General features: G+C 51.6%; 1 protein-coding gene across 1 annotated transcript in view; it reads right to left on the reverse strand.

Annotated features, from left to right (window-relative positions):
* Positions 1-8,659, reverse strand: part of ADAMTSL1 (ADAMTS like 1) — a 731,427-nt gene extending 722,768 nt beyond the window's left edge. The window contains exon 1 of the mRNA XM_069239462.1: positions 8,519-8,659. Within this exon, the coding sequence (XP_069095563.1) occupies positions 8,519-8,587 (69 nt within the window). The 5' untranslated portion in view covers positions 8,588-8,659. The remainder of the gene's footprint in view (positions 1-8,518) is intronic.
* Positions 8,660-10,047: the final 1,388 nt, after the last annotated feature.

Below are 10,047 nucleotides of genomic sequence, written 5' to 3' on the forward strand. Positions count from 1 at the left end.
CAACTCCATTTGCGACCGCGTACGCGGTCGCAAATGGAGTCGCAGTTACCATCCACTTGAAGTGGATGGTAACCCACTCGCAAACGGGAAGGGGTCCCCATGGGACCCCTTCCCCTTTGTGACTGGACCCCATATTAATTTTTCAGGGCAGGGAGTGGTCCAAGGGACCACTCCCTGCCCTGAAAAATCCGAAACTAAAGGTTTCGGATTTTTTTTAAATGCAGCTCGTTTTCCTGTGAGGAAAACGGGCTGCACTTAAAAAAAAAAAAAATGCTTTATTTAAAAGTCTGGTCGCTAACATGGAGGCCTGCTGACGTCAGCAGGCCTCCATGTTAGCGAGTGCCTATACTCGCAATGGGGCCGCCATTTGCGACCCACCTCATGAATATTCATGAGGTGGGTCATTGCGACCCCATTGCGAGTTGCAGTCGGTGTCTCAGACACCGTACTGCATAGCAATTTGCGACTTGCAAATTGCGAGTCGCAGGGACTCACAATTTGCAAGTCGCAAATTGCTTTTTTTGTACATCTGGCCCATGGTTCGGAGTCTCAAGCAAAATATAATAAAAATAAACCTCTGTCTTTTAAACAACAAAGTGAACACCATTTTAAAGCATTTCAAAGTTTATATTTTTCTTATGTAAGGAAACATGATGAGACTGATTCAGTAAATGACAAAGGTGCTCCAACCCCTGTGTCAACCTTTCTAAACACAAATGAGCTAATCCTTAGAATACTTGGACCTTTAATATCCAGAAACCTGGAAGCCTCATGTGGCTATCAAGGGGTATCCATACCTTTCTGGATATTAAAGCTTCATGTATAGGAATGGATTCTTGAACATATCTAGATTATTTCAGATTTTGGTGACTACCATTTACATTGTCCTGATGAAGACCCCGGCCTAGTCAATCCGCTAGGGGTCAAAACATCGACATAATTGAGGCAACCCATGTTCATTTAATGTTTAATGTTGGATACTAAAAACACTAACGTTTTGCTCATTTGTGTTTGGAAACTTTGACGATTACCTCTCCATACTGTGTAAATTGCATACATCTTTATGTTTTCAGTTTTGTTTTCTTTTGATTTGTGTTGGCACAACATTTCTCACTTTTCACTGCGCCATCACTTGGAGCACCTTCGTTGTTTATTGAATTAGCCTCATCATATTTTATGAATATAAACTTTGAATCGCTTTAAAATTGTGTTAACTTTGTTGTTTTAAGGACACAGGCTTATTATTATTATATTTTGAAACCCTGACCCAAGTGATCTATGTCCAGAAACATCACCCTCTAACTGAGGCGTCTGTCTTCATCTCTTCCCCCATCTTTGACAAGAGGAAATATGGCGCTATAGCAATGCCAGAATACAATCATCAAGCAATAGGCATCATATGAACAGATTCTATTTCATCCGGGATGTCTTTGGGTTTAGTGTACTTAACCTGTGGCTCCAAATATAGTACAAGGGTAAGATGTATGGGAGGCCACTGCAGCATTTGTTTTTATTCACATATAAGAGTTTGCGTAAAAAAGCAATTGCTAAATGGTGAACCTATTTCTAAAGAATACCAAGTGAAGGGAGGGACGACCCTTTTCCTATCGTCTACCTCTGCTTCCTTTTCCGCTGCCTTGCCATCACGGTGATATGTTTCTTGAAAATGTTATTTGATTTAGCTTAGTTTTACTGGTGCCTTATTTCTTTACCCAGTGAATGTATTTATCTAAAGTATCATTTTTACTGTCCTGAAATATGAGTTTTGTGTTCTGACAAGATAAACCAGGTAAAGGAAGCACAGAGAAAAGTGTGTTATTTTAAACCATTATACCTCAAGATGGCACAAGAAACATTAAACAACCCTAACACCAAGATTCCATGCCCACCCCACTGCCAGAACAATGTGCTCCACCTGCATCACCGACGCACTATCTCCTACTAACAGTGAACGAAAACAAGCACGCACACACACCGCACACCACACACCGCACACACCGGAACACTCTCTTCCCAGGTTAAGTTGGGTCCACTGTGCTGTACTTTGGCAGGAGGTGAGTTGAATTTTGGTTTAGATGAGCGTGTGCATGTCAGCGGCAGGCCACAGAATCAGCTGGAATCCATTTTAGTAAATCAAGCTCATATTTTTTTGTTATTGGAGTTTACTAAAAAGTGCAGCATGAAAAAAACTGCCTCAGTGTTCGTCCGATAAAACAGTGCAAGTCCCTTCATACACACACTGGAGGACAAGGCTTAAGCCGGCTCGTCTGGCACACCTTGAAGGATTTCGAGGTATCTCTAAAGGTATCTACTAAACTCAACACCCGGGGGTATTGGCGCAATGTCAGAGTTTTGCTTTGGTTCCTTGAGCCTGGACTTATTGAAACCAAAATTCAATGGGCTTCGGTCGAGATCTGAATGGATGTACTTGTCCACAGAATTTCAGCCAAAAACTCTATGGCTTTATATATTTTTTTTAAGTCAATTCATGAATGTGTTAGTTTACCTTAAGCTACATTGGGTACAGTAGAGCGTTCTATGGTGAGTGGTGAAGAGTTACCATTTCTACTCAAGACATTAATTATATCCATGGGGCTGCAGAGAGATGCGGAGCACCAGAAAAAGTAGTTCTAAGAACCAAACACTTGCTGAACTCTAGGAGTATTAGGAAAGTTCTGTTAAAAACATCTAAGGGTAGCAGGGAGCATATTTCAGTCCATGACTTCTTTAAGAGGTCTTCCTCAAGGTAAGGAACAACTGCGTGTCAATCAATGTTCCTAATATGTTTTTTCTACTGCAGTGCGGGTTGTTTCCCTGGGTGTCAATCAATGCACGTTGCTCAAGTAACTATGACTGTTTGTATGTATGTATATAAGTATTTTTGTATGCATGTATGTAATGTCAAAGACACATTTCATGTAGAACTAGCACTTTCTGAAGATTAGTTAATTGATGCTCAGTGGGAGACCATAAGTCTGTGATTAAAGCGGCACTTGACGATGGGAAATTTGACTTTTCATTCAGTAAAAGCCTTGACCAAAGAGAGCCATTTTTCATTTGTTCTGTAATCATAGATGGAAATCCTGGCTCCGGAATTTGTTTCAAATTTGACATACGCTCATCAAATCATTTTTGGGAAGAATTTGCGCCGCAGACACACAGATTCCCATAGAATCACTCGGATACTATCTAACACATGGCAGGTAATGTAAGTGTAAAACCCCACCCTAGTCATCTGATTGACAGGCTCCTTTCACTGTTGGTTGGCCCGCGGGGCCTGTGGCCTACAAGCTGCTGATCAGCATGGCTGGCTGCGAGCGCCACCTAGCGAGCAGTTACCAGTGCCGGCACTGTCGGTGCACCGGATGTCTGTGCCAGAGGCCGGGGGTGACCTGCTCACCCAGTGGCCTAGCCTTGCTTTTCCATTGCATTTTCTTATTTTTAGCTTTGTTTTCCGAAATACAGAAGTACAGGTCCCATGACGCAGACGAAAAACAGGCCCATTGATCTGCTCACACCTGAGTTTTACAAGAGGCGACTTTAGGTATGTGTGGGGTCGGCTGTATGATGCGAGGTACTGCTTCAGGGTCTCGACAGGAGTAGTAGCGCTATATAAATACCCATACAATATCACAAGATACCGCCCCGGCCTCCGGCATTGCTGTGAAGGACGTCCCAGTCTGGCGGAGCTCAGACTTCACTGGTAATGGGATCAGGCAGGCGACCGAAGGACGCTCACAGATCCTGCCAGAGTGAACTATTTGCTTCTTAGCGCTGGTTTATAGCGCTCTCTCCTCGCTATCATCAATCTCATACACAACCAGCGCAAAGAGCTAGCCACGAACACGCCTGATGGCCCCTGCGCACACAGCATTCCGTGCAACGACAGATAACAGAGGATGAGGCGTCCCGCCTGCAGAGGTGGGTGGGTGCACACGGGGATACCACGCACCACCTCACAAACCCCTCACCCACTGCCCGCTCCTCACCCCGTCAGACACACGGGGCTGCAGTGCCAGCCCAGGCAACGGGAGAGTGGAGGGGAGGGGCACAGAGACTGCGAAGTCACTCCCATAACATCCAGCGGGGTGCTCTGAGTAAAACCGAGCCAGTGTGTGACAGTTACCCGGGCGCGCGGGAGAGGTGGCCAGCAGCAGCCACTGCTTTGAAAAGTTCCGTGTTAGTAGCTGAGGTTCGCTTCTTTCTAAACCAGAACACTACACTGACTATACTCCGAACTTAGCGGCAGTGAGTGAACACGTTGTGCACGGCAGTACAGGACCGACCCCCCGACTGTGGCATCAGAGACACTGCCTTCTACACTGTACCACAGACACTGCCCTCTGCACTGTACCACCAGACACTGTCCTCTGCACTGTACCACCGGACACTGCTATGCAATGTAGCACCAGAGACACTGCCCTCTGCGCTGTCCCACCGGACACTGCCCTCTGCACTGTACCACCGAACACTGTCCTCTGCAATGTACCACCGGACACTGTCCTCTGCACTGTAGCACCACAGACACGGTCCTCTGCAAGGTACCACCGGTCACTGCCCTCTGCACTGTACCACCGGACACTGCCCTCTGCACTGTAGCACCACAGACACTGCCTTCTATACTGTAGCACCATAGACACTGGCCTCTGCGCTGTACCACCGGACGCTGTCCTCTGCACTGTACCACCAGACACTGTCCTCTACACTGTACCACCGGACACTGCTATCCGCAATGTAGCACCACAGACACTGTCCTCTGCGCTGTACCACCGGACACTGCCCTCTGCACTGTACCACCGGACACTGTCCTCTGCACTGTACCACCGGACACTGCTATCCACAATGTAGCACCAGAGACACTGCCCTCTGCGCTGTACCACCGGACACTGCCCTCTGCACTGTACCACCGGACGCTGCCCTCTGCACTGTACCACCAGACACTGTCCTCTGCACTGTACCACCGGACACTGCCCTCTGCACTGTACCACCGGACACTGCCCTCTGCACTGTAGCACCACAGACACTGCCTTCTATACTGTAGCACCATAGACACTGGCCTCTGCGCTGTACCACCAGACACTGTCCTCTGCACTGTACCACCGGACACTGCTATCCACAATGTAGCACCAGAGACACTGCCCTCTGCGCTGTACCACCAGAGACACTGCCCTCTGCGCTGTACCACCGGACACTGCCCTCTGCACTGTACCACCGGACGCTGCCCTCTGCACTGTACCACCAGACACTGTCCTCTGCACTGTACCACCGGACACTGCCCTCTGCACTGTACCACCGGACACTGCTATGCAATGTAGCACCAGAGACTCTGCCCTCTGCACTGTACCACCAGACACTGTCCTCTGCACTGTACCACCGGACACTGCTATCCGCAATGTAGCACCAGAGACACTGCCCTCTGCGCTGTACCACCGGACACTGCCCTCTGCACTGTACCACCGGACACTGCTATGCAATGTAGCACCAGAGACTCTGCCCTCTGCTCTGTACCACCAGACACTGTCCTCTGCACTGTACCACCGGACACTGCTATCCACATTGTAGCACCAGAGACACTGGCCTCTGCACTGTACCACCGGACACTGCCGTCTGCACTGTAGCACCACGGACACTGCCCTCTGCACTGTACCACCGGACACTGACCTCTGCACTGTACCACCGGGCACTGCCCTCTGCACTGTACCACCGGACACTGCCCTCTGCACTGTAGCACCACGGCACTGTACCACCGGACACTACCCTCTGCACTGTAGCACCACACATACTGCCATCTGTACTGTACCACTGGGCACTGCACTCTGCAATGTAGCTCCACGGACTCTACCCTCTGCACTGTACCACAGACACTGTCGATAACACTGTACTACCACATACACTGCCCTCTGCACTGTGCCGCCAGACACTGTCCTCTGCACTGTAGCACCACGGACACTGCCCTCTGCACTGTAGCACCACGGACACTGCCCTCTGCACTGTACCATCGGACACTACCCTCAGCACTGTAGCACCGGACACTGCCCTCTGCACTGTAGAACCAGACACTGCCCTCTGCACTGTACCACCGAACAATACCCTCTGCACTGTACCACCAGACACTGCTCTCTGCACTGTACCACCGAACACTACCCTCTGCACTGTAGCACCGGACACTGCCTTCTGCACTGTAGCACCAGACACTGCTCTCTGCACTGTAGCACCACGGACACTGCCCTCTGCACTGTACCACAGGACACTGACCTCTGCACTGTAGCACCACAGATACTGACATCTGTACTGTACCACCGGACATTGTCCTCTGCACTGTACCACCAAACACCGCCCTCTAAACTGTACCACCGGACACTGCCATCTGCACTGTAGCACCACAGACACTGCCCTCTGCACTGTAGCACCACGGACACTGCCCTCTGCGCTGTACCACTGACACTGCCTTATACACTGTACCACCAGACACTGCTCTCTGCAATGTAGCACCACAGTCACTGCCGATAACACTGTATCACCAGACACTGGCCTCTGCACTGTACCACCTGTACCACCGGACACTACCCTCTGCACTGTAGCACCACAGATGCTGCTATCTGTACTGTACCACCGGACACTGCCCTCTGCTCTGTACCACCGGACACTGCTCTCTGAAATGTAGCACCACGGACACTGCCCTCTGCACTGCGCCACCGGACACTGCCTTCTGCACTGTAACACCACAGTCACTGCCGCTAACACTGTACTTCCACAGATTACTGCCGTCTACATTGTATCAACAGACACTGACCTCTGCACTGTAGCACCACGGACACTGTCCTCTGTACTCTACCACCAAACACTGCCCTCTGTACTCTACCACCAAAACACTGCCCTCTGCACTGTAGCACCACAGAGACTGCCTTCTATACTGTAGCACCACGTTCACTGCGGATAACACTGTACTACCACAGACACTGCTGTGTACACTGTATCACCAGACACTGCTCTCTACACTGTACTACCACAGATACTGCTGTCTGTATCACCACAGACACTGCCATCTACACTGTACCACCAAAGACACTCCCCTCTACACTTTACCACCAGACACTGCCCTTTTGCACCGTAGCACCACAGACATTACCGTTCTCACTGTTCCTCCAGTCACTGCCCTCTGCACCGTAGTACTACAGACACTGTCGTCTACACGGTACCACCAGTCACTGCCCTCTGCATTGTACCATTACAGACATTGCCCTGTGCACTGTACCATCAGACACTGCCCCCAGCATTGTACCACGAGTCCCTGCTGCCTGCACTGTACTACTACAGACCACACTGCCGTACATACTGTAGCACTACAGACACTGCCCTATGCACTGTACCACCAGATACTGCCCTCAGCACTGTACCCCTAGAGCCACTTTCGTCTGCACTGTCCTACCACAGACCACACTGCCGTCTACACTGTACCACCACAGACACTGCCCTATCCACGGTACCATCACACACACTGCCACCCAGGCGCAAGTGACTCTGCCTTGAAATACACTGCACCAGCGCAGGCAGGGCAGCCCAGGCTCACGTGCAAGCGAACACAAAGCCTTGGAATGCATTGGACAACTGCAGGCACCATCGTCCAGACACAAGAGACTCTGTCATGAAAAACACTGCACGGCCACCGACACTGCACAAGTGTAAAATGCTGCCCACTCCAAAGCACTGATGAAAGCATCCCGTTACCCTCCAGTCATCCCTGCCTGACACCTGTCACTCAGACCACTTTAAGGCCATCCTGTCCGGCGACCCGCTACCTGTTCTGAGAGGTCTATTTCAATCCAGGGTGCTTCGTGGCAGGTGGATCTCCTCCCACCTAGTTAGCTAATAAATAACCCTCCAACCGCCCGGGTGACTTTCCATCCACATTGACAGATGTTTCTAACTCTCCCTGACAGGTCCCCATCCATCCTGACAAGTACTTTAAATCCAGCATAACAGGCCACCCTCCATCCATTCATCCCGAGTAGTAATTCTCCACCCAATTTAACAGTTCACCTCCAACCTGTCTTTCGGGCCATTCCCAACTATCCTGAGATGCCACCCAGTACGCCCCCTCACCCTACCACACCATCCCCTGCCACCTATCCTGTAAGGTCATCGAACAGTGGACCCATTTTCAGCCAAGCCTAGCAAGTCACCGCCTACACATCCTGACAGGTCACTTTCCATCCCCCCTTCGTACGCCACTTCAAACCCATCGTGACACAACGCGCCACCCGTCGTGGCAAGTCACTCTCAGCCCCTGCTATCAGGCGACCCTCTATCAGTCACTTCCACCTCTTCTGGAGAAGTCTCGCTTAACCTATCGTGACAAGTAAGTCTAAGACCACCCGAGAGCTGGTATCGGCCAGTCGTGACAGTGTGCACCCTTCCTGACAGGACGGCCCGACGCATCCTGCCATGTGCCCGGCGCACTCACTCACTCCTCTGAGCGCTGGGGCACCAGTGAAAGAGAAGGCATGCACTCACTCACCAGCAGCAGGGCGGCTGCCAGGGGCAGCAGCAGGGGCGGCAGCGGGGCCCGGGGGCGGCGGCTGGCCATGCCGGGGGCAGGAGGCTCGGTGCTGATGGAGGCGCTGCTGCCGGACGGGGAGTGCTGTGCGCTGCTGTGCCGCCTGTCACCGCCCCTCCTCCTCCTCCTCTCTCAGCCCTCCCTCCGCCCTCCCCCCTCTCGGCAGCGGCCCCCGCTTCCTGAGCCTAGGTGCGGAGGTAGCGGCCGGGCTCCCTGCCCGTGCGCCCTGCACAGCGCAGAGAAGCCCGGGGCAGGAGCGGAGCTCGGGGCGGGGGTACGGCCCACAGGGGGGCGCTGCACAGCGGAGGGGCAGACTGGAGGGTTGTGTGCAGGGACTCCAAGCGGGGAAGGTGGGGGACGATGTAGTGGTTAAAAAAGAGTGAGCACTGGATTGCTCCCAAACAGGGAGGGCGACACTTTGGGTGGGGGCTCTTCCATTGGGGATAGGGTGTGGGGTGGAGGGCAGCTCCGCAGGGAGTGCGTGATAGAGTGAGGGTGGTGTGAAAGGAAATGCACAAGAGGCACTATCGTGGAATGCGCACAGTAGGAGTTCGCGAGACCATGCACACAGTGCACGAGCCCCGCCACCAGGGAGATCGCGACATCCGATAGAGATCGGTGCACGAGGAAATGCACACGCAGCGGGGCAGCAGGAGAGAGTGCATACGCGCTGCGTGATGCCAAGTGCTCAGAAGTCCACGATATACATACTTGGGTGTATGAAGAATGTGCACAAGGGGGGAAGGAGGCAATGCACACAGCTGGGAGGATTGAAGAAACGACACGTAGGATGAGTGAAATGAATTATAAAGGGCAGCACAGGGAAGGCACGGAAGGGGCACGTGTATAGACGTGCACGAAACAGCGCACGAGGCACATGGGGATAGACACATGGCTGCATTAGGGAGTTCCTATATAGTGCACGGAGAATTGCACGCATGAAGGTATGTGCACGGGACAATACGTGGGGACACGAAGCACATTTGAAAGTTCGAGTACCTGCGGTTGTTAGTAGGAAGCCTGTACCGTGAGTACCTGCTCTGCCATATTCCTGTATCAAGCACTGCATGCACATGACAGCACGAGGGGTGCACAGAAGCGCGTGGACAGTGGCTGCTGGAGGTGGCACAACAGCACACTGCAGAGTTCACTTCAGGGGCATGCGGGGTTCAGACTCCGTGCGTGGAAGGGCGCCAGTTCCTCGGCACACACTGGCGTTCACAGGTAGGGTGACAATAATTTCAGAACCAAAAGCCCGTGCAGGCCTTAGATATAGAAGTAGGACTATATGTTGTCACTCATTGACACAGAGGGACTTTAGTGACAGGCTCAGCATCTACTGACAGGAGGACTACACGGACAGTAATCAGACGCTGTACGATTTGTTCCGCATTGCAACATTTTGCCTAGCTCATCGGACAGAGGAACATATTTCAGGTTGGTCTCTGTTACATGATTAATACAAAGTCTGGTTCGCTTTGAATCCTGGA

The sequence above is a fragment of the Pleurodeles waltl genome, chromosome 1_2, assembly GCF_031143425.1.
Source record: "Pleurodeles waltl isolate 20211129_DDA chromosome 1_2, aPleWal1.hap1.20221129, whole genome shotgun sequence".
Classification (NCBI taxonomy): domain Eukaryota; kingdom Metazoa; phylum Chordata; class Amphibia; order Caudata; family Salamandridae; genus Pleurodeles; species Pleurodeles waltl.